At 51.0% G+C, this 27,862-nt stretch overlaps 1 protein-coding gene across 2 annotated transcripts in view; it reads right to left on the reverse strand.

Moving 5' to 3' along the window:
* The window catches only part of NOS2 (nitric oxide synthase 2), a 36,739-nt gene extending 9,232 nt beyond the window's left edge, over positions 1-27,507 (reverse strand). Inside the window, exons 1-18 of one of the 2 annotated variants that reach the window (XM_065531118.2) lie at positions 27,366-27,507; positions 23,410-23,494; positions 22,642-22,764; positions 21,494-21,642; positions 16,788-16,950; positions 15,901-15,992; positions 14,923-15,064; positions 14,655-14,794; positions 12,789-12,963; positions 12,597-12,698; positions 8,180-8,374; positions 7,122-7,204; positions 6,274-6,418; positions 4,880-4,984; positions 3,517-3,566; positions 2,953-3,127; positions 1,656-1,788; positions 448-526 (exon numbers count right to left, since the gene is read on the reverse strand). In XM_065531118.2, coding sequence (XP_065387190.1) covers positions 448-526; positions 1,656-1,788; positions 2,953-3,127; positions 3,517-3,566; positions 4,880-4,984; positions 6,274-6,418; positions 7,122-7,204; positions 8,180-8,374; positions 12,597-12,698; positions 12,789-12,963; positions 14,655-14,794; positions 14,923-15,064; positions 15,901-15,992; positions 16,788-16,950; positions 21,494-21,642; positions 22,642-22,764; positions 23,410-23,494; positions 27,366-27,472 — 2,243 coding nt within the window. In that variant the 5' untranslated portion in view covers positions 27,473-27,507. Of the gene's footprint in view, positions 1-447; positions 527-1,655; positions 1,789-2,952; positions 3,128-3,516; positions 3,567-4,879; positions 4,985-6,273; positions 6,419-7,121; positions 7,205-8,179; positions 8,375-12,596; positions 12,699-12,788; positions 12,964-14,654; positions 14,795-14,922; positions 15,065-15,900; positions 15,993-16,787; positions 16,951-21,493; positions 21,643-22,641; positions 22,765-23,409; positions 23,495-27,348 lie in introns of both variants that reach the window. The other variant, XM_065531119.2, reaches the window with a different exon arrangement.
* Between the last annotated feature and the right edge of the window lie 355 nt (positions 27,508-27,862).

A 27,862-nucleotide genomic window follows, 5' to 3' on the forward strand; every position in this document is an offset into this window, starting at 1 on the left:
TATTAGAACCAAGGCCAGTTTTCCTAATGCACGCGGGGAGGACCGCACAGATCAATGAAACCTGCAGATAATCCACAAGGCTCGTTTCCCAGAGCTGGGAAATTTCCTTCCCTGCCAACACTTTTCCTGAAAGTTCTTCAGAATGAGTCAAACAGTTTAAGTCTCTCTTGCACTCTCCTTTTAGTGAAAGAGTTCAATGAGGAAGGAGAGGAAGTGGACAGATGCTTAGTGTCCAACCTGGAAAAGTGGCCCGTGGTTAACCAAGAGTAGATGTAAAAGCACAGGTGGCCGCGGGTTACCAGGTGGGCCGGTCCTACTGACAGTGCGGCTGCTAATGCCAGCAGATGCTCCTCCCCTCTCCCTTCAAAGACTGATTTCTTCTGGCCTTTCATTCCTTAGAATAAAATCGACAGAGCATCACCCGAGAAGCCCTGCACTTTCCCTTACCTGGATGTCAGACTCTGTAGGTTCTGCCGAGATTTGAGCCTCATGGTGAACACGTTCTTGGCGTGCACGCTGCTGAGGGCTGCGAAGGACACAGAGACAGTGAAATGGCAAAGTGGCTCTTGAGCATAGGTAGGGGAAGCCCCCAGGTGTCTGAGTCAGTGACACCTGGACACTACACTTGGGGCATGCTGCTGAGGTGGCCGTTGAGGGTTTTCTTTTTCTTCCTTTTATTCCACAAATAAAGATCCTTGGTCCAGGCCGGGCATGGTGGCTCATGTCTGCAATCCCAGCACTTTTGGAGTCCGAGGTGGGTGGATTACTGGAGGTCAGGAGTCTGAGACCAGACTGGCCAACATACTGAAACCAGGCATGGTGGTAGTTCCTATAGTCCCAGCTACTAGGGAGGCTGAGGCACGAGAATCACTTGAACCCGGGAGGCGGAGGTTGCAATAAGTGGGAATCGCGCCACTGAACTCCAGCCTGGACGACAGACTGAGACTCCGTCCCCCAACGCCCCCCCGCAAAAAAAAGTCCTTGATCTGATACAGGGCAGCTTCTAGGTATTGCTTCTAGGTGTTGGGAAATTCAATTTAGGAACCTAAAAACGAAAGTCCCAGGACATCTCCATGGCTTGGGACCCACAGGAGAGCATCGCTGACATTGGGGATATCTGAAACGTAGAAACCTGCAGGACTATCTTAGTCAGGGCACAGGGCACAGCACCCCGGGGTGCAGAGTGGAGAGTTCACCACTACAGCCTGGAATCACCTCTGCGACGCCTTCTTCACGACCCTTGGCTGCCTTTGCGGCTGGAAGGCGGGGGCTCAGACCCCAACATGGCCACAGGCTAGCAACGTGCTTCACCTCCCTGAACTGCAATTTCTCCTTCTGTGCCTTTCTCCCAGGAGGAGTGTCCAGGCTCACTTAGCCCATGTGGGCCAGGAGCCCCGCACAGTGCCCGGCACACAGTAGGCCCTCGGCAGATGCTGTCCCCTTCTCTCTCCACCACCCTCCTGGGGCTCCCTCCTGAAACAGCCTCCCTCAGCACCTTGAGTCTTGCACCCTAACAGGCTCTTGCATGCAGTGAGAGGGAGGCGCCCAGGCCAGCTGTCTCTGTTCAGAAGGAGACCCGGGGGTCTCCTTGACCGTGGGCTCAGGGCTCAGACCCCAACACAAACAAGCCCCGTGTGCTGCTGAGAAGCAGGTACCTTTGCTGAGGTCCAAAGGCTGTGAGTCCTGCACGAGCCTGTAGTGGTGTGGGTCCCAGGTCACACTGGAGGTGTAGAGCTTGGGGATCTGAATGTGCTGTTTGCCTCGGACATCAAACATCTCACAGGCTGCCTGGAAGAAGGTGGAACAGACTGGGGTTAATGGTCAGCAGCAGCAGCATCCGCACCACCGGGGCTACCACTTTTTAGGCCCTTACCATGGACCAAACACTGAGCCGTGGGCTTCATGTGAGTTCTAAGCACACTTACCTGATAGGGTGACAGCAAGGACTCAAAGAGGTGCCTGGGCTTGGCACATAGTAGCTATTGCTACTATTATAAATATTGCTTTGTTTTTGTTTTGAGACAGGGTCTCACTGTGTCACCCAGGCTGGAGTACAGTGGTGCCATCATAGCTCACTGAAGCCCCAACCTCTCTGGGCTCAAGCAATCCTCCCACCTCAGCCTTCCGAGTAGCTGACACCAATTATGCACAAGCAAGCCCAGTCAATTTTCTGTATTTTCAGTAGAGGCAGGTTTCACATGTTACCCAGGCTAGTTCTGAGCTCCTGGGCTCAAGCGATCTGCCCACCTCAGCCTCCTAAAGTGCTTGAATTACAGGCATGTGCCACTGTGCCCAGCCATTATGAATGCCAATATTGACATGATCTTGTATCCTCATGCCCACACTGGGAGAGGTCTGATTGTCCCCATGTTCCTGCTGTGGAACCACATGGAGGAGGCCCGGGCTTTGGAACCAAGCCTGCCCCGACGCACGCTGATAATCCTAAGCACCACCAGTGAGTGACACTCTGCATGACTGACGAGTTCCCTAAGTGACTAGGGCCAACCACCGCAATAAATAGCTACGGAGACACTGAGTGGATCCAAAGTGGTGGTGGAGAGATAAGGGGTCAGCATCTGCCGAGGGCCCACTGTGTGGTGCCTGTGCCCAGGCTCTCTATGGCTGCGAGACTGAAACAGACACAGAAGTTAAGAGGTGACCTAGGTAGTCAGTGGGGGAAAGCCCTTAAACTAGAAGCTCCCTAAGGGCAGGGGGTACCTGTGCCACCTGCTTCCCCAGAGTGGTGTGCACCAGGTGGAGCTCTTCTGGGGGGCTGAGGGAGAGCAGCAGTGACCTGCGCCCTCAGGTCAGTGGCCCTGGCCCATGTCTGGGAACACATCTACAGGACCACGGGCAGAAGTCATGGCACCTGGGATGTTCAGCACAGATGTCCTAGGCATGAATGCTCCCTGTCATGTCCCTGCTGTGGAGCAGCTCTGGCTGGGAACCGACCTTGAAGGTTTGCACGGCCCAGCTGCGGAAGGCGTCCTCCTGCCCACTGAGTTCGTCCCCTTCTCCCATAGGGGTGAGCTGAGAGGCCCCCAGGTGGGACAGCTTCTGATCGATGTCATGAGCAAAGGCGCAGAACCGAGGGTACATGCTGGAGCCAAGGCCAAACACGGCATACCTGCCCGAGAACACACACAGAGACTCATGCCCCATGCAAGCAGCACCTGGCACCCAGCACCCAGCACCAACAGCCTGGAGGGCCAGCCCCAGACTCTTCCCCTCTAGCTGGAGCATGGAGTTGGATCCCCTTCGGGTCCCCCTGACCCCAGAGCCTTGTCACCAACTCCCATGACCACCCCATGCTTGGCCTACAGACCTGTGAGAGGGACTTGGTTTCTGTGGTTTGACCCTTGACATACTGTGAGTACAGACCTTAGACCCAGGGTCCCTCTGTGCCTGGTCAGCTCTGAGATGACCCCCTGTGCACACCCAGTTCCATCTCCTGAACCCAGACTTTGGGTCCACAGGGCAGGGCTAGGAGGAGTAGAACGAGGGAAAAAGTTTTACCTGAATTTGTTGGTGAGCTCTTTCAGCATGAAGAGCGATTTCTTCAGTTTCTAGAAAGAGAGGGAACGACAGAGTTCTCAGGCCAGGATGAATAAAAACACTGTTTTTTCCTTTCTTCTGGAAACCTGGCCACAGCTGGCAGGAGAAGGCTCACAGCCCACAGTGGAAGTTGGTTTACGTGTGGGGCCATCTGGCCAAGGACCTGGTTGTCAGCTGACAAGTTTAGCTTGTCTCTCACTTCAGCTAAACTGTAGCAACTCGTGTGGGCCCTGCCCCTTGGTGGGAGACCCAGAACAGCCTGGCCTCCTCCCATCCAGCCCTGGCAGAGGGGGCCTGCCTTATAGCAGGGCATCTCCAGAGGGCCTCCTAATGGGCCGTGATTCTCTTCTGGTTTGGAACCTGGTAGAAGCAACAGCAATTGGTCCTATAGTCTCTGAAATCAGGCGGGCTCTCCAGGAACCCAAGACGATCCCAGGAGGTGTGTGACCCAGCAGAACTAGCGTCAAATCCCATGGTGAGTATTTACTCCCTTTTCATAATTTATTTTTTAGTTCTTCCCCTTCAATTACATTTTCATTCTTCTGAGCACTGGAGAGACAGTCTCAAATTGGTGCTAATAGACCTTTAATACCTCTCTCATTGCCTGTCACTCTTTTTTAAAAACAAAGATAGCTGAGCATGTTGGCTCACACCTATAATCCCAGCACTTTGGGAGGTTGAGGTGGGCAGATCACCTGAGGTCGGGAGTTCAAGACCAGCCTGACCTACATGGAGAGACCCCATCTCTACTAAAAAAAAAGAATACAAAATTAGCCGGGCGTGGTGGCGCGTGCCTGTAATCCCAGCTACTCGGGAGGCTGAGGCAGGAGAATCACTTGAACCAGGGAGGCAGAGGTTGCGGTGAGCCGAGATCGCACCACTGTACTCCACCCTGGGCAACAAGAGCAAAACTCCTTCTCAAAAAAAACCAAAAAAATAGAAACAAACAAACAAACACAAAAAGAAAGAGTAGGATTTGGTTAGGAATAGTATCTAGCTAAAATTCATTAACTTCATTTTGTTTTCATTGAATTTATGTTTTGCTATTTTCCTTTTGTGAGAGTGATACAAGTTTCCTTTAAATATGAATTTTTAAATACGAACAGGTAGGCCATTCACAGAAATATATTAAATATATCATAGGAAAGGGGGTCCTCCCATATGGCAATAATTATGACGGAGGCCGGCAAATGACCTGATCCAGAGTGGCCTGAGCAGTAACACCCAAACGCCCTATATAGGACATGCTGCATCCCCTAGACCCTTTCCTGGGTCCTCCTGTGTGCGATCACCCCCTAGACCATCCAGACCTCAGGCCACCCACCTCTCCATTGCCGGGGCAGTCTCCATTGCCAAACGTACTGGTCACCACCAACAGCAGCCGCTCCTCCTCCAGGCAGCTCAGACTGTACTTATCCATGCAGACAACCTGAATGGACATCAACTCTCAGCTCCCAATAGGGCCCTCCCTACCCTGCCTAGACACCCTGGGCTTCCTCCCACACTGTCCCCAGTCTGTGGCTCCTGTGCTCATCTGTGCTCATCTGTCTCTCCCAGGGCCTGGCACAAGCGTGGCACAGAGGAGGTGAATGAACCGATTTGAACGCATCATCCGTGATTCTCCTTCCCAGCTCAAGCCCTGCGGCTAACCCATCGGCAAGCCCTGGAAGCTCTGTCTCCAAAACACTGCCTATCCTATGTCTAAACACCTCTCACCATGTCCACTGCTACTTGCAATTCTGTGTGTGTGGAAATATTTCCACAAAATTGGAATGAGCAGGTCACAGCGGCGCCTGGAGGCAATGGCCGGGGAAATGTGCCCTCGCCTTGTTATTCTATCCGGGCCCACCCAGCTGAGGATGGGGGACCTGCCACCACTCTCCTGGCAGTTCCGGACTCCTGGGAGCTGGCAGGTGAGGCTTAGACCCAAGAGGTGTTTTCAGCGACCTGGCTGACCTGGTCATCAGTCAGTTCCCTCTTGGCTTAGGCCTCTACGTGGTACAGATCACAGCTCATGCCATCGTGGCATTACACTGGCCTGTGCCCTGTCCTCAGGGTCACATCCATCTCCCAGAAGCCGTGCGACCCTGGAAAACCCATCAACCTGTCTAACCATCAGGTTCCTCCTCTGTGCATTAACAATGACATTGACACCTGCTTTGCAGGGCGCTGGGAGGGTAGAGTGAGTTGTATACTGGAGAGCTCTCCGAGGGCAAGGCCTGGCCCTGAGTCACTCACTCACTGTGAGATCCTCAAAGCCCGGAGCTGGCCTAGTATGGGGCCACCAATCCCTAAGAGTAGGATTTTATCTGTCAGTGCTGAAGGCAGGGGATAGAGCTTAGACAGACCCTCTGTGGCCTTTTCTTGTTTATCTGCAGCTTACTCATCTCCCCCCTTTCACATGTAGCACTGCATCCTGCAGAGCAGGTGTTCAGTGAGCCTGAATAAAGTTCAGCTAGAATAACTGATGTATATTGAGGCCTGGATTCACTGTGAAAGTGTTCCTCAAAATGTGTTCTCCAGAACACCATGAAAAACTCATCTGCTGTGTAAGTTTGGAAATCCCTGCACGCGTCTTTCCTTCTCTTGCAGATTTCTCATGCACATTAGCATATCCAAGGTTCTGAGACACCCAGGAGTGGGGAAATCGTTTTAACTTTTCCTAGACTCCCCTGCACACAAGCAGAAAAAACAACAGCCATCCCACTGAGCCGGTACCTTGGGGTTGAAGGCACAGCTAAACAAGGCCCCCAGGTCCCAGGCCAGCGCCTCTGATTTTCCTGTCTCTGTCGCAAAGAGGATAGTGACTCTGACTCGGGACGCCATCGTCTTGCGCATCAGCATACAGGCAAAGAGCACAGCTCTGTGGGGACAGATAGACAGGCAGGTGCTATGTGCTAAGTCAGCCTTCCAGAAGAAAATGGGGGACCAGGGGAATGGGACAGGACAGCGTTTAATGTGGGGCAGGTTAAGGGAAAAGCAAGCTACGCTTCTCACCAGCCGTGCACCATGACAACTCACCCTTTTCCTCCCCTCCCCCACTACTACGGGCCCCTTTGGGAAAATGGAGGAGAGAGAAGGTTGGAACAATGGTAGCAGGGGGACCCTTGGAATTGGCGACTGGACCTCTGGGAGCCAAATTCCACGAAGAATATACATTCCCAGGCCAGGCACAGTGGCTCACATCTGTAATCCCAGCACTTTGGGAGGCTGAGACAGGAAGATCACTTGAGCCCAGGAGTTCGAGACCAACCTGGGCAACATTGTGAGACCCCATCTCTACAAAAAATAGACAAAATTAGTCAGGCGTGGGTTTGTACCTGTGGTCCCAGCTACTTGGGAGGCTCAGGTGGGAGGATCACTTGAGCTCAGGAAGCAGGGGCTGCAGTGAGCTGTGATGGCACCACTACACCCCAGCCTGGGTGACAGAGTGAGACCCTGTCTCAAAAACAAAAGCAAAAAGAATATCCATTCCCTGTGTTCCTTGCCCTTCAAGGACTGGAGGCGGAGGCTGACTAGAAGGAAGAGAGACAGTTCACACATCACTACTGGTCACTGCCACTCACTTGACCAAGACTTTCAACGGAATCTCTCTTCTCTTGGGTCTCCGCTTCTCGTCCTGCCAGACATGGGTTTTCCAGGCCTCTACCTTCAGAAAAGAAAGGAGATGTGAGGGCAAGGCGGGGTCCTGACTTGGCTCAGCTTGCGGATGCTGGAGTGGTAGAGGACCCTTCGCACCCGTCATGAGCCTGGGAGAGAAGGCTGTCCTGCACCTCACCCCCGTCACTGAACCCCTGCAAGGAAGGGCTGTGGCTGCCTCTCCCCCAGTTGCCTCTCCACTGCCCAGCATGGAGCCTGCACATTGAGGGGGGCAGCTCACTCTTATTCTCATCAGTGTCCTCCTGGAAGGAACAAGCTGCGCTCCCTTTTTCTTTTAGCATCTTATCACCAGGCAGATGACATAATGTACAGTCCCAACTGAGACACCTTTGAGAGCAAGAGGAGCTGCTAGTACAACAGGCAAGAATCTAGGACATGCAGTCACCCTGCGTGTGAGGTCATGTAGATGCAGGAAGCTCTTCTTAAATCCTTTTTGGCACAAAATGAACTCGTCTCAATAGCTCATGGTTACTGAATGCATTCTGCGCTGGGCACTGGGCTGAGCTGTTCCATACACCAGCTTTGCAATCCGTACAACCCCCTGTCGTGGAGTGAAGCCCATCCCTTTTAGAGATGAGAAGATCAGGGCTCAGAACGGTGAAAGGACCCACCCAAGACCCTATTGCTAGGAAGTGGCAGAATCAATAGTGTCTGACTCAGGAGCCAATCCCTTCAGCACTCTGCTGGGTGACTGTTGCCGGACCCTCCCGTGGAGGCAGGTGTAATGACAGACCCCCCCACCCGAGCCACAGGCCACTAGGGGTGCAGTGGAAGGCGCTTCCTTCAGTGCCACTCTCCGTGGAAATGCACAAAGGCTGCTCAGCATCCTTGAGTGAAGCCTGGAAAGCTTTAACAACATATCCCTACCTGCTCTTGTGCCCTGCATGTGTAACCATGAGGTGCACATACACACACACAGCCACACCTGAGCCCCCAGGACGGAGAGGAGAGGAAGGCCCCTCACCTGATAGTAGTAGAAAGGGGACAGGACGTAGTTCAGCATCTCCTGGTGAAACACGGGAGTGATGCTCCCAGACATGGGAGGGACCAGCCAAATCCAGTCTGCCGGGCAGCCCCCACGGGACCGGTATTCATTTTGCATGTACTTCATGAAGGATTCTGCAGCTGAGTGGTGGTCCATGATGGTCACGTTTTGCTTCTGTATCAGAAGGCAAGAAGGGGAGTGGCGATAAGGGTGGGGGAATCGGGAGAGGGGCTGGTTGGCTGCAGGGCTCCCGGAGGGTGCCTGGGAAGGCCTGGCAATCTGTAATACGGGAGAGCAACTCCTCCTGGCCCTCTCCCCGCCTGCTGAAAATAAACACCCAAATGGTAGGTGCTTGTGGAGCCTCTGAAGGAGCCCAAGGAAGCACATTAGCCAGGGTCAGCCCACAGGTCCCATGTCCCTTTGGGGGTAATATCCAGCCTCTCATGCCCACAGGTCTCCCCAGACTCCCATCAGATGGCTCTATCTGGATCTGCATAACTCAAACCACAGCGCCTTTTGGCAGGTAAAGGAAATACCATCCCAGCCATTTATGGGTGGAGAGTTCTAAGAGTCACTTCCCTGGGGTTGTAGCCTCCTCAGCCAAGAAGGAGCCAGACCCCTCCGTGGGGAGGTCTGAAGCATTGGGAGAACTGTAGTGTATGGGAGACGAATCACTCACAGTCTGAAATTACAGGCTGTGGGGTCTGACCCCATGGAATGGTCCAGCGAGACAGCCACTGGCCTCTATGTCTGTGGCAACCCATTCGGTCAAGAGACATTTGTTTAACATAGTGGTTCAAACTCTGGCTTCTTATTTGAGCTATTAATTCTTTAATCTCCCTAAGCCTCAGTTTGCTCATCTGTAAAATGGGAATGATAAGAATTCCCATAATGGCCAGGTGCAGTGGCTCATGCCTATAATCCTAGTACTTTGGGAGGCCAAGGTGGGAGGATCACTTGAGCCCAGGAGTTTGAAATCAGCCTGGGAAACATGGTGAGGCCCCATCTCTATAAAAATTTTAAAATTAGTAGGCCAGGTGTGGTGGCTCATGCCTGTAATCCCAGCACTTTGGGAGGCCAAGGCAGGCAGATCACCTGATGTCGGGAGTTTGAGACCAGTCTGACCAACATGGTGAAACCCCGTCTCCACTAAAAAATATAAAAATTAGCCAGGCATGGTGGCAGCATACACCCGTAATCCCAGCTACTCAGGCTAACGGAGGAGAATCGCTTGAACCCGGGAGGCGGAGGTTGCAGTGAGCCAAGATCGCACCATTACACTCCAGCCTGGGTGACAGAGCAAGACTCCGTCTTAAAAAAAAAAAAAAAAAAAGATGAAAAATTTAAAAATGAGCCAGGTGTGGTGGCACATGCCAGTGTTCTCAGATATGGGGGAGGCTAATGTGGTAGGAGCATTGCTTGAGCCCAGGAGGTCGAGGCTGTAGTGAGCCATGATCACGCCATTGCACTCCAGCCTGGGTGACAGAGCAAGACCTTGTCTCCAAAAAAAAGTTCCACATCATGAGGTTGTTGAAAGGATGCAATAAGCTGAAATAAGCAAAGCATAGTAGGTGCTTAATAAATGTTAGCTGCTCTTATAATTTCCATCTGCCAGGCACTGCATAAGGCATCAGCGTTATAGAAGGGAAAGACACAACCCCTTCTATGCATTATGGTCTAGTCTAACTGGGTGGGAAGCAGAGGAAAATCAGGCATTTTCACATGGCCTGACAGAAACTCTGATGGAGGCAGGCAAAGGTGCTGGGGAAGGGCAGAGGAGAGGACACAATGCCAAACAGAGGCCCAGCGCGAGTTAGGGCATTTCGGGAGCGGCTCCTGAGAGGAGGGCAGTCTTGTGAGAGGTGTGCAAGTTAGTTGAGTGGAGCACTGCATGAGTCAAGATAGGGAGGCATGAGGGGACCCAGCTGGTGTCAGGCCTGGGAAGTCCAGCCATGCCTTGTAAATTATATAGACATATATAAGTTCTATATGTATATATATAAGTCCGGCCACCACTCTTGTGGACGTGGGCTCTCATTCATTTATTCTTCCAAGTCACAGCAACTCCTGGGTGCCAGATCAGTTCTAAGCTCGGTGGTAGCTACGGGATGGGCGCAGTGGCTCACACCTGTAATCCCACCACTTGAAGGCAGAGATAGGTGGATCACTTGAGGTCAGGGGTTTGAGACCAGCCTGGCCAACATGGTGAAACCCTGTCTCTACTAAAATTACAAAAATTAGCGGGGCGTGGTGACACAATCCTGTAATTCCAGCTACTCGGGAGGCTGAGGCAGGAGAATTGCTTGAACCCAGGAGGTGGAGGTTGCAGTGAGCCGAGATCACACCATACACTCCAGACTAGGCAACGGAGGGAGAGCTCATCTCAAAAAATATATATATATATATCTCAGTGGTAGCCATGATCGTGATGACAACATAATAAATAGTGAGAAAATCATTGCTTACCAAGTGTTCCCTATGGGCCAGGCAGTGCAGCTAAACATTTTGTATGCATTTTTACTTAACTCCTACAATCCTCAGGTGAGGGAGGCACTATTATCCCCATTTTACAGAGAGGAAACAAGGGCCCATCTTTTGAAGTTTACCCTGAAGAAGGGTGGTGAGGAAGTCCTGGAGACACTCAGGCAGTGGAAGGACACAGTCAGCCACGGTCAGGAGACAGCAGAGGCTCACGGACTTTCTGGGACGTATCCACATCCTGCCAGCATCAGGGCTGGTGCTGGGAGTCCCCAGGAGTCAGGATGTGTGGTGCGAGGCCAGCCCTTCCCGAGACACCAAGGGGCTCTTCCTGTTCCATCTTCCCCTCCCCCATCAAGCACAGGCCTGATCTGCCTATGGGGTGACCCAGTCATGGGGAACAGTGTGTGCTCATCTGTACTCTGTTCACCACTCACATCCTTGGCCCAGTCTAGTGCCCAGCACCAGGCAAACCCTGAGTAAAACATTGCCGAATGAATGAATGACTGCCCAGTGGTGGGGTCTCCAGGGCATCTGTCAGCTTTATGGCAATGGTTGTGGCTTCTAAAGTAGTATCTTCCTACATCTCAGGCCTCCTTCCCACAGGGAAGAGAAGTGTTTCCATGGGTAAGAACAGCAGATGGGCCAGAGGGCTTAGCCCTACACAGGAGCCCAGTGGCTGTGTGTGGGCTTAAGAGGAGGTGGAGGCTGTCACCCTCACACAGCAAGCAAGAGCAGCCACAGCTCATAGGTCCCCTCCCAGCGTCACTCATTCATGCACGCATCAGACCAGGACTGAAGACCCAGTTTATGCCAGGCGACAATGTGGATGTGGCCCTCATCATTCATTCTTCCAAGACACATTATTTTAGCATCTACCATGTGCCAGACACTCTTCTAGGCTAGAGGTGCAGCAGCAAACAGAGAGACAAGGTCCCTGCCCCATGGCGCTTACATTCTAGTGGGGAAAACCAAACAATAAAGAAAGCCGGCCCGGTGCAGTGGCTTATGCCTACAATCCCAGAGCTTTGGAAGGCTGAGGCAGGCAGATCTCTTGAGGCCAGGAGTTCAGAACCAACCTGGGCAACATGGAAAAACACCATCTCTACTAAAAATACAAAAATTAGGCAAGCGTGGTGTGCACCTGTAGTCCCAGCTACTTGGCAGGCTAAGGTGGGAGGATCACTTGAGCCCGGGAGGTCCAGGCTGCAGTGATCATGCCACTGCATTCCAGCCTGGGTGACCAAGTGAGATGATGTCCCAAAAAAAAAAAAAGGAAAAGGAAAAAAAGTCGACATCCTATATAATGCCAGGAACTGTATGAGGAAGTATTTTGAAGAAAAATAAAATGGTTAAAGGACTAACACAGAGAGACAGGTTGGCAGTGGGGCGAGGGTATCATTTTACATGGCATAGTCAGGGAGGCCTTTCTTTTTTTTTTTTTTTTGAGTGGAGTCTCGCTCTGTCACCCAGCCAGGCTGAAGCAGCTGGGGGATGAGGAATGGCAATGAGATCTCTCCATAGTTTTGCTGTAGAAAGGAGCAGAAAGGTGAGGCAGTGGCTGGAGGGAGCCTGAGGTTTGGCAGGAGTTGCGTGTTAGCTATTCATTTATTTTTTGACACGGGGCTAGGAGAGCCTGTCTGTACACTGCTGGGAATGACTCAGCAGAGAGAGACACTGATGATACAGAGAGAGAAGAGGGAAATTTTCGGCAGTGAAGTCCTAGAGCGATTGAGAGAGCACAGAATTCAGTGCTCAAGTGCAGGGATTGAACAGTCTTGGGAGGTGAAGAGCTGCCTGTTGCTGGACCTCTAGAGTGAGCAAGGGGGCTGACTTATAAAGTAAGCATCACATAAGTCACTGGATCTGATGAGCTTCTAACCAAAAAGTCTTCAGACTCACAAAACTCCAGACATACCTGGAAACTATGGAGCACAGCAATGTTGATCTCAACGACAGCCTGGTCTTTCCAGAGCGAGGCCAGCTTGTGCGTTTCCAAGCCCATTCTCCTGCCCACTTCCTACAGAGGCAGAGTGATAGCGGGGAGTCAGTCCCTGGAGCCACCCCCAGGCCCACACCTCCAGCTGGCCAGCTGGGCTGCTTGTGTTACCTCCAGGATGTTGTAGCGTTGGACGTCACAGAAGTCTCGGACTCCGATCTCTGTGCCCATGTACCAGCCATTGAAGGGGCACCCTGGGAACTCCAGGCCGCCCACCTCGAGCAGCATGTTGGCCACTGCAGGCAGGGCGTACCACTTTAGCTCCAGTTCCCGAAACCACTCATATCTGGCAAAAAGGCAGACACAATTTAACTGGGGCCTTCCTTTTTTTTTTTTTTTTTTGAGACTTGGTCTTGCTCCATTGCTCATGCTGGAGTGCAGTGGCACAATCATAGCTCACTGCAGCCTTTAACTCCTGGGCTCAGACGATCCTCCTGCCTCAGCCTCCCAAGTAGCTAGGACTGCAGGCATGTGCCACCTTGCTCAGCTAATTTTTTTCTTTCTTTTTTTTTTTTTTTGTAGAGTCTCACTATGTTGCCTAGGCTGGTCTTGAACTACTGGCCTCAAGCAATCTTCCTGCCTCAGCCTCCCAAAAGTGCTGGAATTACAGGTATGAACCACCATGAACCACCATGTCTGGTGCTGGGGGCTTCACTTTTGCACCTTTGCCCTCCCATTGACCCCCCACCTTCCCACCAAGAAAAAAGCTTCAGAAAGAGTCAAACAAGAAAACTCCTTTCCAAGAGTTGATTCTGAGTTAATCCCAGCCCGAGAGACGTATTGGACACACAGGGTGCCATTTATTAAATTATGCATTCCTGCACTCATTCATTCATGCAAACCCATATTAAGCATCAAGTATGTGCCAGGCTCTGTGCTAAATGCTGAGAATGCAACACAATAGAGCAATTAAGGACACCAGTGTCAGAAAGCCGGGGTTCAACTTCTGCCTCACCACTGACTAGCAGTGTGACCTTGGGATGTTTTTAGCCTCTCTGAGCCTCAACATCCTCGTTATCAGAATAGAAATCATAGCATCAAATTCATGGAATTATTATAAAGCTAGTAATATCATTCACTTGTATATTCATTTATTCCACAAATATTTATAACTGAGCACCTACTATGTGCCAGGCACTCTGCTAGCTGTTGGGTATGCATTGTGAACAGAAAAGAAAAGATCTCCACTCTCAAGGAGCTTATAGTCTAATGTCTAGACTCTAGATTATAAATGGGTAAACAAATACATAAGGAATAAAAACAAGATGATGTGTTAGACTGAGGGTAAGGGGGCCCTCCTCTAGCTTGAGTGGTCAGAGAGTCTTCTCACAGGAGATGGCATTATAGGAAATGCCTTTTGACAAGAAGAAATGAGCCTAGAAAAATTCTGAGGAAAGGGCATGTCAGGCAAAGGGAACAGGGAGTACAAAGGCTGTGAGTTGGGACTGAATTCAGTTCATTCAATGGCCAGGAAGAAGAGCCCAGCCCAATGTCTGCGAGAGAGTAAATCTCAATACGCAGAGGTATTTTTGCAATTATGAGAACTGCCTAGAGCAGGGGCTGGGCCAGTGGGACTCTTGAAGTCACTGGAGCCCTATATGCCCCCGACAGGAGAGGGACAGCTAAGAGCATTGTCAGGAGGGCAGAAGAGGCCTGGGCTGCTCCTTTCCAGAATCTCAACGCATTCCTCTCCTGCAGTCACTGCTTCCCAAGCTCCTGGGGCCGCGTGCATCTAAGCCTCTGCTTCCCCTCAGCATCAACAAATCATCCTGTCTGAGGCCCGAGGTGCCAGTGCAGACAGGCTGCAGAACGCAACAATGACAAAAGAGTCCTTGAAAGCCAGCCCCCTGAGTGTCACCTGCTGCTGGCTGGGCTTTAGGGGAGGTATTCGGAGGGGCCTGAGGGCTGGAGCCTCACTTAGGAAAGAAGAGCTGTGTGTTGACTCACCCCTGCCCCCAGCACCCTCAGCCCACTTACTTGGGATGTTCCATGGCCACCTCAAGCACAAGGTCAGGTGGGATTTCGAAGAGCTCAGGGTCACGGCCGTCAGCCTGTAGGACCAGGGGGACCACATCGAAGCGGCCATACTTGGGCTTCCAGCCCAGGTCGATGCACAGCTGGGGAACAAGACAGGCCTGTGAGTCTGCAAGCCCGGACTGCGTGTCTCCTCTGGGCTCCACTCTGTCACTCGCTCACCACGGGGCTCCCTGCCCCCAGGGCCAGGGGCTGAGGCTGGGCTGGGTACCTGAGTGAATTCCACGTTGGCAGGATCCCCTCTGATGCTGCCATCTGGCATCTGGTAGCCCGCGTAGCGGATGAGCTGAGCATTCCACACCCGGAAGTCGTGCTTACCATCGCTCCGCTGGGGGAACACGGTGATGGCCGACCTTCCCGGGACAGGAACAGTGCTGTTTACCACCTGGCCCTGATGGGGGCCCAGCCATCCTGCACTGGCCCTACCTCCCCCTCCACCCTACCTGCTCTGCAGCCCCTGATCCCGAGCTGACTGAGCCAGCCTCCTGACATGCCCCTCCTCCTGCCCTCCCTCAAGACCCAGGGCCCACCCCCTCAAGGGGGCCTTCCCATCCATCAGGCAGGGTTAGCTGATTTGCCAGTCTTTCCTTCGCTGCCCTATGTCTCCCTCTTTGCAGTGGAGTTAGCTAGATGCCTGTCTAGTGCAGGTCGTAGGCTCATGGCAGCTGGAGCAGCATCTTAGGGTTCTAGTCACTCTGCCTCCTACCCCCCATACCCCACCTTCCTCCTGCTCCCCCAGCCTAGTCCTGTGTTGGGTTGCATTAGGTAGGCACTGAGTGCTTGCTGAACAAAAAGATGAATGAATGACTGAATGAGCTGTTCAGTCCTATTAGCTGTGATCTCATTGGTTGGGAGAGCAAGGTAACCTCTTAACATCCCAACCCTTCTAAAAAATGGGAGCCCCAACCCTGAATAGTGAAGCAGTTACTACTTAAAGATTCTCCATCCCCTCCAAATGGCTCCACGTCAGAAGGAAACCAAAGGCATGGGCTGCCGATGGGAGCTGAGCTCACAGGGGCTGGGCTCGCTACTGGAGGTCCCCGAAGAAGCCCGAGTCTTTCTCTTTTTCCTTTCTCTCTGGTTTCTCTTGGAGCTGGAGATGCCTCCCCTAGACCCAAGTGCTGCATCTTTTGGCTGAGATTCTCAGGCAAGGCAAGCCCCTCTGCAGCCCTGGGAAACGTGCACCGACCTGATGTTGCCATTGTTGGTGGAGTAACGCACGTGTCTGCAGATGTGTTCAAACATTTCCCGGGCGGTGGAACAGTTGCGGGCATCGAAGACCTACAACAGCCCATCCAGACCATGCCCATCAAAGACTGGGCAGACAGAGGCTTTGAGGCTGATCAGAAGTCACTGGGAACCAATGGAGCAGCCGAAACACTCAACACTCAAACACTCAACACCATGCAGAAGAGTGCAGCCTCCCATCTGCACCACCACTCCCATCTCATAGCTGCCCTCTAGGGGAACACAGGCAACTCCACTCAGATGATCCCAGCAAAGCCAGAATTCCAAGAAAACCTGACTTGAAAGCACATGAATCGGGATTCCTACAGCCCCAGGCTAGGCTAGCCCTTTCCCACACCAGCACATATTACACAGCCAGAGTTGGTTTCACTGGCAGTTCTAATCGATTTCTCTGTCCAAGAGCTTTCAATATTATCCTGCAACAAATGATTCCCCAACAAAAAGATGGCCTAGGAGGCTAGGCTAAATAAAATGTTCTCTTGGAGCCAAGAATTCAAGCATTCGAGGAAAACAACACATCTTGCAGCACCACGGCCTCAAGAGTAATAAAAACAAGGTCGTGGTTTACTCTAATGATGGCATTTAGTCTCCTGAATTTAACACAATAGAGAACGGGCAGCTAGAAACTCTGGTGCTGAAACACGATTCAAGGCTTCTAGAGAGGGACTCTAGGTGCCCCATCTCAACATTTGGGAATGTGAGAGAGGGTCCAGGGCCGTGGCTTCAGTCCCAGGAGGCCTAGGCACAGCTCTGTGTGGCTGTTCCAAGCCATCTGCTCAGGGCCTGGCCGCCTCCAGCTCTCTCCTGCTCAGGTCTAAGGAAGTTCACCTGCAGGTTGGACCACTGGATCCTCCCAATGCAGCGTGGGGCATTGCGCCAGGCCTGCTTGGTGGCGAAGATGAGCTCATCTCCCGTCAGTTGGTAGGTTCCTGTTGTTTCTATCTCCTTTGTTACCGCTTCCACCCTGGCCAGATGTTCCTCTATTTTTGCCCTGGGGGACAGGAAGACAGAAGGAAGATCAACAATGAGATGGCCTTACATGGGGATTGATTCAATCCACAGAAGCAGGAACTGAAATAGGACACCAGAAGGGCAAGACGCCTCTCACCAGAGACAGCTCCCTCCAGGACTGGCTTTGGGGACCCCACACTTAGCCTAGAAGCACCCCACGCTTATTGCTCTGCTGTCCCCCATCTTGAAATTCTGAATCATTTTAAAATAAAGAGCCCACATTTTCATTTTTACACTGAGTCCTATAAATGTTACTCAGCCAGTCCTGAGTCCATGGGAATGCTGCTTATTTTCAGGTGCTTTTTCTTTAATCATATTCATCTCAGTAAGGGGTGCAATCCTTCTCAGACACTTGCAAGCCTGGGAGGAGTGTCCCATCCAGCCATAGCAATGTCCTGCCTCTCCATTAGTTAGGAGAGTGCCCTCCTGCCTTGACATGGCTGAGAGAAGATGAGCCAGCCCCTCCGTGGCAGCTCCCGTGTACTGGGTACCCACATGAGCCAGGCACTGGGTGAAGCAACTCGCAGGCAGGGTCTCACTGAGTCTGGGAGGGAGATATTTTCGCATCTGTTTTATAGCCAAGGATCTCAAGGCTCTAGGAGGTTAAGTACCACGCCCAGGAACATAAGTACAGAAAAGAGCAAAGTCAGGACTCAGACCCAGGTCGCCCTGATGCCAAGCCCAGATTCTTAACTGTTGGCAATGTGACCCTCCACCTTCCACCCTAGCGGGGACGGTAAGCCCAAAGATGTTGAGGGCCTGCCCACCCTTTCTCAGGAGCCTGGTCAAGCCAGGACTGGGACCTGGCTATTGGAGCTCAGTCTGCAGGGTCCCAGGGCCTGGCCAGAAAAGAGCTGCCCACGTCATAGTCTCTCTAAACCATGGTGTTCCTCAGCCTCAGAATTGCTCATTCAGTCACTCCATATGCAATTCTAAACTTGCTTCTCTCCTCCCCTCCCAGACTTCAAAAATATCCCAAAGGGAGGGAGGGACTCAGTCAGAAAGGCTTTGAAACACACACACACACCACCAACAACAACCACCTTGAGATTTCCAATCAGCCCCAAAGCCTTTGAAACAGTATCAAAACTATTTAAAGAATGAACTCCTGATTAAGGAGAGTGGGTAACTCCGAACAAAATGGCCTTTCTGTGGATGAAGAGTGTCTCGACAACTTTTCCTTGATTAGAGAAAAAAAGCACGAAGACAAAACACTTGATGATATTTATCCCCAAGGACACCCCTGCCATAAGAAGCTGCTGGGTGAGGTGGGAACCACCCCACTGCTGGGAGACCTCCCTCCCCAAACAAAGCTTCCAGCAATATTCCCCACTCTGCATCCGAGCATGAAAACAGTAATGATCACCATAACACCCACACCGCCAACACACATGGTGGTCAGCACGTGCATATGCAAGAGAAGATTATTTTTTACATTCACATCCAATTCCTTCAGAGTTTTAGATGTGACGGCCGTTTTCATATAATCATGTTTCTAAGGCATTACAAATGCTATGATGTCTATGAGCTCTGAAAAAAAGGAGTGGCTTTCGTCATCAGTGAACACATTTAAATGTAACATGCAGCAAGTCACAATCTCTAAATATGCTATGATTCTTCAGATACAAAAGGCCACTGACCCCGCTCAGCTGGTCATGTCTTAGACTGCCAGGGTCCTTGTGAGCAGAGGCTGCCATTCCCCGTCCACACCCCAGGATCTCTTGGTCAGGGAAGCAGGGGTTCAAGGTATGTACTTGTGACTTGGAGAAATACAGTTTTCCTCTGTGAGAAGCAAATGGGTTCCAACACCACCAAGCATGGCCCTGTAGCCCTACTGGGCTTCTGAACACCCGCCCAATTGCCTTCCACACAACAGCAAGGCCTCCCAGGTCCAGAATAGAGTTGGGAACCTGCAAGGTCACATGACTAGGTACTAGAGCACTGACAGGAAAAGCAAGGGCTCGGGCACCAGCTGCCTGAGTTCAAATCCCCACTCTGGGGCTTCGGAGGATGTGACTTTGAGCAAGGTACATCTCTTCTGTGGACTTCAGTTGCCTTGTCTGTAAGATGAGGATAATAATAATACCAATCTCATAGTGTTGTGGTGCACACGTGCTTTGTGCTAAATAAATAAACAAATAAGTACCGTGGCCCAGTGAAACCTATCCAGGAAAATCCCTGGACCCCGAAAGGCTCATTAATTAACAACTGAGCTGAAAGGCCAAGGATCTTGTGGAGTTTGCAGTCACAAAGCAGGCAGCCCCTAACAGGCCGCTCAATCCAGGCTGCACATTAGAATCACCTGGGGAGCTTTTGAAGCACACACATGTCTGCCTCGTCCCCACCTCCCAAGATTCCGCTGCCCTTGACTCAAGGGACCCTGCCATCAGAATTTTGCAGGCTTTCCAGGTGAGTCTACTGTGCAGCCAGGGTTGAAGACCACTGACCCTGGAAGATGTGGGCGTTTTCTGAAGACTCACGGTCCCTCCCAGCTCAGACATTCTAGGATTGTAGAAAACTGGAGGTGGGCCACGTGCAGCGGCACACATCTGTAATCCCGGCACTTCTGGAGGCAGAGGCAGGAGGATCGCTTGAGCTCAGGAGTTCAAGACCAGCCTGGGCAACATAGTGAGATCCTGTCTCTATTAAAAATTTTAAAAATTAGCTGGGCATAGTGGTGTACACCTGTGGTCCCAGCTCCTCAGGAAGCTGTGGTGGGAGGATCATTTGATCCAAGAGATTGAGGCTGCAGTGAGCAGAGATTGTGCCACTGAGTTCCAGTCTGGGAGACAGAGCAAGACCCAGTCTCAAAAAAAAAAAAGAAGACGAAGAAAAGAAAAGAAAAGTGGAGGTGGTGCCACCAGAAGCCACTCTTTCCACCAGGGAGTCCCAGGTACACGTCTGTGGCTCACTTCATGTGATGCAGTGCTGTGTGAGGCTCTGCCCTAATAGCTACACTCCCCTCCCAGCCTAGAAAACAATCCATTTCTGGGCCAGGCTCAGTGGCTCATGCCTGTAATCCCAGCACTTTGGGAGGGTGAGGTGGGTGGATCACAAGGTTGGGAGATTGAGACCAGCCTGGCCAACAAGATGAAACCCCGTCTCAACTAAAAATACAAAAAAAAAAAAATTAGCCAGGTGTAGTGGCACATGCCTGTAGTCCCAGCTACTCAGGAGGCTGAGGCAGGAGAATCGCCTAAACCCAGGAGGCAGAGGTGGCAGTGAGCCGAGATCGTGCCACTGCACTCCAGCCTGGGCAACAAGATCAAAACTCCATCTCAAAAAACAAAAACAAAAACAAACAAACAAAAAGAAAACAATCCATTTCCTTCAGACATTCTTTCTTACAATCTCTTCGTGCATTTTTGTTTTAAAAGTTTTAAAGGGGCCTAAATTACATAGCCACATATTTTATTTGGACAACACAGTGTTCTAAAAACATAATAATGGCTAATATTTATGTCGTGCTTACTATGGGCCAGGCATTGTTCCCAGCTCTTTATATTCTTTAACTCCTTTCATCTTTATAAACTCCCGTAGACTACCCTCCTCCTGCAAGGTGGGTACTATTATTATCACCATTTTCGGTAAGAAAATCAAGGCATAGAGAGACAAAGTAACTTGCCCAGGGTTACTCAGCTTGTAAGGGGCACAGCTAGGATTTGAAACTGGGAAGGCCACAGTGCTTTACAACCTCTCTTTGGATGATTAAAATTGTATATGTTGGCAATAAAATTGGCAAATGACAATTAAAAATCTTTGTATTCCAGTGTCTGACACAAGGCTGGGGCATACTCAGTGCCTGATGTGTGTCTGTCAAGCAAATGACCAATTGGTCATAGAAATAAAGGATGTCTAGCATGGTCTTCAGGGAAGTCTCACTGGGTAGAAAAAAAAAAAAGAGAACTCCAGAAATGTAGAATCCCACCAGAGTCGGGGCAAAGAGCAATGGCCTGCTCTCTCCTAGTCAGGTGGCCTGGCTTCTAGCTGGAATGAGGTGACTTCAAGTATGTCACCAGCTTCCATGTTCACACCTGTAGGAGGCCTGACTAGGTGGCCTCAGAGATCCTTTCTGTCTCAAATATTTCACAGTTAAAGGGTCCATATTAATTCATAATCAAGGTCTCTGTAAGCCAGGACACTGTTCTGAACTTACTGAATCCTCACAAAAATCACACGAGCCACCTTCTATTATTTTCTCCATTTTATATTAGGTTGGTGCAAAAGTAGTTGCAGTTTTTGCCATTAATATGATGAGGATGTTGAGACACAATGTGGGAGCCAGGGTTCAAATTCAGTCACTTTTAACCGGTATCACTATGTACAACTTTATCCTACAATTATGAGAACCCGCTCCAGGGTCTTCTCCCCTAGAAAACCATTTTCGCTCTGCAAAACCATAGTGATTTAACACCACAAATCTGGAAAAGAAAGCTATCTAGCTAGGGTCAGAGGCGATGGGTGGAGACAGGAGAGCAGAAGGAAGGGCAGGAGGCAGCGACCCTGCAGCGGGCAAGCCTTACTCTTTGAAGGAGCCGTAATATTGGTTGACAAATTCGATAGCTTGAGGTAGAAGCTCATCTGGAGGGGTAGGCTTGTCCCTGGGTCCTCTGGTCAAACTTTTGGGAGTCATAATGGACCCCAAGCAAGATTTGGACCTGCAAGTCAAAATCTGGAAAGACAGAGGCAGGTGGTGAGGGTGGGCCATTTGGCCTCTTGCCACCCTCCTCTGGGGCCAGCTCTCCTGGCCACCTGGCTCCTCTCTGGCTGCTCTGGCTCCCTGCACCTCCTCTCCACCCCTGTGGCACCTCCTCCTTGGGGTCCACCTGGCTTTCTCCCACCTAGATCTCCTCTCTTCCACTGGCTGAACCCCAGTGGGTGTGAGTCAGGTTTGCCCCCGTACTCCGGACTCAGTCTCTGGCCCTGCTCCCCAGCCAGCTCCAGATCCAGAGCAAAGTCAATCCAATATGGCTCCTATGGGAACACGATATTGGTATTTGGCCAAAACAAACTGAAATGAGACATAGGATGGCCCACGTGCGCGCACACACACACACACATACACACACACACACACATGAATGAAGTACACCCGAATGTAAACTGTGGTGGTTTGGGGGCATGTGGGAAATCATTTTACTTTCATGGTCTTGAAATTGTCCATTCTTCCCCACTTTACAACCATAGAATGTATCCTGAAGTTAGAATAAAAACTTAGATGACCAAAAGAAGCCTGAAAAGACGTTTAGTCCAACCACTCCCAGGATACTTGAACCCCTCTGCAATCTATCAAATAGCACTTAAATCCTTCCAGTGACAGGGAGCTCACTACCTCCTGATGTAATACAGTCCAGCTCTGAGCAGTTCTGTTAGAAAATTCTCCCTGACATTATCCTGAAATCTAAGAAAGATATGAATTTGTTTCTGCAATCATTTATTTGACCTTCTGGATTATCCATTATCTACTGGGGTGGTTAACAGGGAGTTGGCATCATTAAGTAAATGCACAGATGCCTACTGTAATCTGTGAAGAATGTCTCTGTTTCCAGACCCCTTTGCCCAAGCAGATGATTGTTTGGTTTGCCCAGGGGGACGCCTGTTTGATCCACAAAGCCTTGGCAGCTTCACCAGCTTGGGACAAAGGTGGTTCTCCCTGAAGCCCCAGACATACCCCTTTGGCCTTGTGGTGAAGTGTGTCCTGGAAAGTCATCCCGCTGCCCCAGTTTTTGATCCTCACGTGCCGTGGGGAGGACAATGGGGTTGCATCCGGCTTGACCAGAGATTCTGGAGACTTCTGCAAGGGGAAAAAAGCCAGGGTTTTCTCTCAGGTCTCTCCCAGACCCCAGCCCCTGCTCTGTCTTGGAGTGGGGAAGGATCTATTGGTGGCCACACAGGGCAGGGTGTCCCTCCCCTGAGCCACCTGGGCCAGTGCCTGCAAAGAGCTCCAGGTGCCTGGGCCACTGGCCAGGGTCCTCTCCTCACCCAGGGCCCTGCCAAATGCTTCCTCAGAGGAACTGCCGTAGGAGGGACTAAGTTAGAGGTGAGGAGGATGACTGTCAGAGCCAATACCACCGAGAACAGAAAGGCACCACTGCCTTCCTTCCCTGGGAGCATGGAAGGACATATAAGCCACCCTCTCTCCCACTCCCACCCATTTCTCTGCCCACCTCTCTAGAATGGTATGGAACCCAAGGGATAGAAGCTAGCTGTCAGTGCACCTCAGGGGCCACCACTCCCGACCACTGGGTGTTGTCCCACTCTCCCAAAGCCCTTCCTCATTCCCACCTGTTCCCCCCAACACCCCAGGTCTGGGACTCTCCACTCTCCACCCAAACCCTGGCTTCCTGCCCTCTCCAGCCCAGCCTCTAACAGGCTGCTCTGCCTGCATCTGCCTGGACCAGAGAGGAAGGGGCTTCCCACACCCATGTGACTCACTGACCTTTCCTGTCCCCACGAGGGGCTGCGGGGACTCATTCTGCTGCTTGCTGAGGCTGTGATACTGAAGGTCATCCTGTGTCACTAGACTGTGAAAGGAAACAGCTAGTATGAGATGGGGTATCTGAGGGTGGAGGGGGCTCTTGGAGTTCCCTCTGTCAGTACCCTCATTTGACAAATAGGGAAACTGAGTCCGGAGGGTGGGAGTGAATTGTTCATGGTCAGTCTGACCAACTGCCCCCCATCCCCACCTTCCCTCTTCCTCTTATCTTCTTCCTCCTGCAGAGCCAAAAGGGCATGAGCAGAGCTGAGCCAAAGCTACTGGCCCAAACAGCAGCCCATAGAGGATCTGGAAAATGCTCCTTCACCCTCTGGACTGTACAAACGTGGCACAGGGGCTGGGTGGGCAGAGAATGGCTCCAACAACTCTGCCTCCCAGACCAGCAGCATTGCCCAGCAGCCACTTGGATTGATTGATTGACTGATTGATTTATATTTATATTTGTATTTTTTGACTGTCATCCAGGCTGGAGTGCAGCGGCATGATCTCAGCTCTCTGCAACCTCCACCTCTCAGGTTCAAGTGAACCTCCCACCTCAGCCTCTTGGGTAGCTGGGACTATAGGCACACACCACCACACCCGGCTAATTTCTCTATTTTTGGTAGAGGTGGGGTTTCACCATGCTGCCCAGGCTGGCCTCAAACTCCTGGCCTCAAGTGATCCTCCTGCCTTAGCCTCCCAAAGTGCTGGGATTATAGGTGGGAGCCACCGCGCCCAGCCCCAGTCACTTATTTTTCATGACTTAAGCTTTTTTTATTTAAAACACTTGATTTATCTTCGTATTCTACATTTCTATTATGGAAAATGTTAAGCATACAAAATTAGAGAGAAGAGTCCAATAACCTTCCCTGGGCCCTTTATCCAGATTCAACCCAATTCAACAGTGATCAATCCACTGCCAATCTCATTTCAACTATACCTTCCCTGCCTCATCATTATTTTAAAACAAATCTAAGATGTCAAGTCACCTTCACCGAGGTAAAAACAAGCATTGTAAAACTTAGCATTAAATTACAGATTACTTAAAAATTAAATTAAACATTACTTAAAGTAACTTTTTAAATTAAAGATTACTTTAAAATTCAGTATTCTGAAACTGGTCAGAAACCATTTGTTCTCGTTTGGGATTTCAGGTTCATTCACGCAAACTGAATAGTCACCACTCACACATGCCTCCCCTAGGGAGAATCATCCCACCAGGGCACCTTGGTTTGAAAGCGTATTGTATTCCATGTTCTTGGCAGTATTTTCCAGTGTGTGCATGCTTGTGCATCAGAGGGAGAGGGGGTTAGAGACTATTATGAGGGTCTCTAATTTTCTACTTGATACATATCTATGATGTTGAAATGGGATAAATGACCATGTATTGCTTTTATTATAGGAAAAAAATGACTATATGTTACCATTATATAATTAATTATGTACATTACATAGTAGCAGTAAGTGATTCATAACTATAAAGAGATACTGTCTTAAAAGAGGATGTAAGTACGCATCAGAAAGCAACTTATATCTGAATCAAGGGATTCCACAACCCCGTAAAGGGCCTTCCACGTGACCAACCATTGTCACATGGCAAAGATGCTTTGCTTGGCCAAACTTTACTCAGACTTCTGAATCTTCTGCTGGGCCCATCCATGCATTTCCTTGTAAAAATGCAGTTTTAGCAAAATAATCCCTGCAAAGTCAGTTTAACAAGAACCCTCCATCCTCCATAGCTTGTCGCCCTCCCCATCTGATCAGGGTCCTCGTCCTCCATCCTCCCCCAGGCGATGTCTGATCACCTTAGCCTGTCCTAAGCAAGAATCCTGTTAGGTTGGTGAGGCAGAATTCCCCCTATGCCTGGAGTTTTTCTTGGTAATTTTCCATCCACAGACCCTGCCCTGATCTTTGGCTATAAATTCCCACTGGCTCCTGCTGTATTTGGATTTGGGCCCAATCTCTCTCCTCCACTGCCAGACCCCACTGCAGCAGGTCCCTGTACCTATCAAGATGGTCCTAAATAAAGTCTTCCATACTGTTCTTTAACAAGTGTCATTGAATAAGTTTTTCTTTAACACACCCATCTAGTCTAGACTGGTGTGGCCTGCCAAAAAAAAAAAATATATATATATATATATATATGATAATCTGGATATTCAGAACAGGTAAGCCACGGCTGAGCAGTCATCATGGGGCTGCTTCAACAGGAAGATGTATGAGGGATGGGGTCCCCAGGGAGGCAACTGCCCCCCTTGCTCTTCTGACATTCCCCCTCACCCCAGCACCCACCCTGCACCCATTCTTGCTTCCTCTCACTTATTTCTGGAAGTAGAGTTGGACAATTTCAGAAGCTTCAGACCAGAAATATCTACAGTACTGTTTAGACTGAGAAGCAATGCCTTTGTACATTTAACATAATCATTTTACCCCATATTTCAAAAAGCATCATTTTTAAAAGTTGCCTAAAAATCCACTTTACAGATGGGCCACGATTAGCCTGGTCCCATCGTCCATGGCTGGATGTTAGACTGTGTCTAGTTTTGCCCTCATATGAATAATGCCTTAAACTGTATAAGTGGTCTGATGCTGTGTGTGTGTGTGTGTGTGTGTGCGCGCGCACGCGTACAAGCACTGAAAAACACCTCAGGAAAATGTTAGTAAATGTTAACAGTGACTAGCATTAACTGATAAGATCCTGGGCAATTTAACTTTTCTTATACTTTTCCACCTCTTCCAACTTTTTACAGTGATCACGAATTCCTTTCATAATTGGACAATTCTTTAAATTTGAAAAGTGAATAAACAAAGCTTTGCCCAGTTCCCTCCCACACCATTTCTTCTGTCTGGCTGCTGGGAGACAGGGTGACAGGGTGACCAGATGCCAGGTGAGCACCTTCACGATCTGGACACTTCTTTCCAAATTATCGCATGGTTGATTCCGACCCCACAGACGCTCATGCAATTTGACTAAACCCACAGCAGTGCAGGGTCCTGAGGACCCTCAGGGACCTGCATTCAAAGAGAGTACTGGCAACGGGCGCGGTGATTGACGTCTGTCATCACAGCACTTTGGGAGGCGGAGGTGGGTGGATCACTGGAGCCCAGGAGTTCAAGAGCTGCCTGGGCAACATGGTGAAACCCTATCTCTACAAAAAAAAAAAAAAAAAAAAAAAAAGTTGCCAGGTGTGGTGATGCGCGCCTGTAGTCCCAGTTACTCAGGAGGCTGAGGTGGGAGGATCACCTGAGCATGGAGGCGGAGGCTACGGTGAGCCAAGATGACACCACTGTCGCCTGGGTGACAGAGCGAGACCCTATCAATAAAAGGGGTCTGGGGCGTGGGGAGTGCTGGCAGTGTGGTGGCTTGCTTAGACCGAGAACTTTCCACAAGCCCTTGACCAGCCGAGCCGGTCACAGCTGCAGACTGTTGCTTGCCTGGGCTGACCTGGGGGCCAGATTCCCCTGCGGTTCCGGCGCCTCCCTGCCTGTTTACCTCACCTTACACCAAGGGTGATGGTGGGGACAGATGGGGAGGGTGGGGGGGATGACGCCCTGGGAAATTGATCTCATTTGTGAACCTCCTTGCTCTCTTAACCATATTTGATCCAAAGAGTGTAGCAACTTTCAACCTCAGTGCTGAAAACTTTCAAAAGCTCCCAAGTGCTGGAACATGCGCAGCGCAACTCAGCCCGCATAGACGCCTCTCATAGAGCATGGGGGGCTTCTCTGGGCAGTCTGGGCTCCTGAATTATTGCGACCTCTCACGCGTTCTAAACCAGGAAAACGCTTTTAGTAAACCCTCAGGAATCCCACAGGGCGCACATCCCTGCCCTCCGATTTCTCCCAGAGATGCTTGGGGCCGCGCCCGGGTTCGGAGCCCACCGCTTCCCTCCCAGGGCGGACCTCAGGCCGCGGGGTACCTGGCTCCGCGCAGGCAGCAGGCAGGCTTCGGCCGGAGGATCCTGCAGAGCAGCCGGCATAGCCGGGGCCCGGCAGCCTCGCACGCCGCGCCCAACCCCTCGCGCATGGTCCCGGCTTCTTAGGCGCAGATCCGCAGGCTCCCTGCGCCTCCCAGGGCCCGCGCTTTATCGCTCGGAGCCCGCAGCCCCCGCCCCGGGGGCGGGGCGAGCCGCACAGAGGCCGGGGCTCTTCACCTACTCTATGTCCGGGGCCGAGCTGCCCCTCCTTCCCTGCCTTCCCCGGCGATCCCGGGACCCAAGCACCCAGGGAGCCGCAGCCGGCGTCCGCCGCGGAGTTTGGATGGCACTGGACTGTGTCTGGGTTAAGAGGCCCGGGTGGTGTTGGGCCTCGTGTTTGTTTATTCCCCATAAAATCACAATAAAGCTTATCATAATTACTCCCATTGCGCGATGCTTTCTAGTTTACAGAGCAAATTTTCTTTCTGTCATTTCTTTCA

Source organism: Macaca fascicularis, chromosome 16, assembly GCF_037993035.2.
Source record: "Macaca fascicularis isolate 582-1 chromosome 16, T2T-MFA8v1.1".
In the NCBI taxonomy this organism is placed as follows: domain Eukaryota; kingdom Metazoa; phylum Chordata; class Mammalia; order Primates; family Cercopithecidae; genus Macaca; species Macaca fascicularis.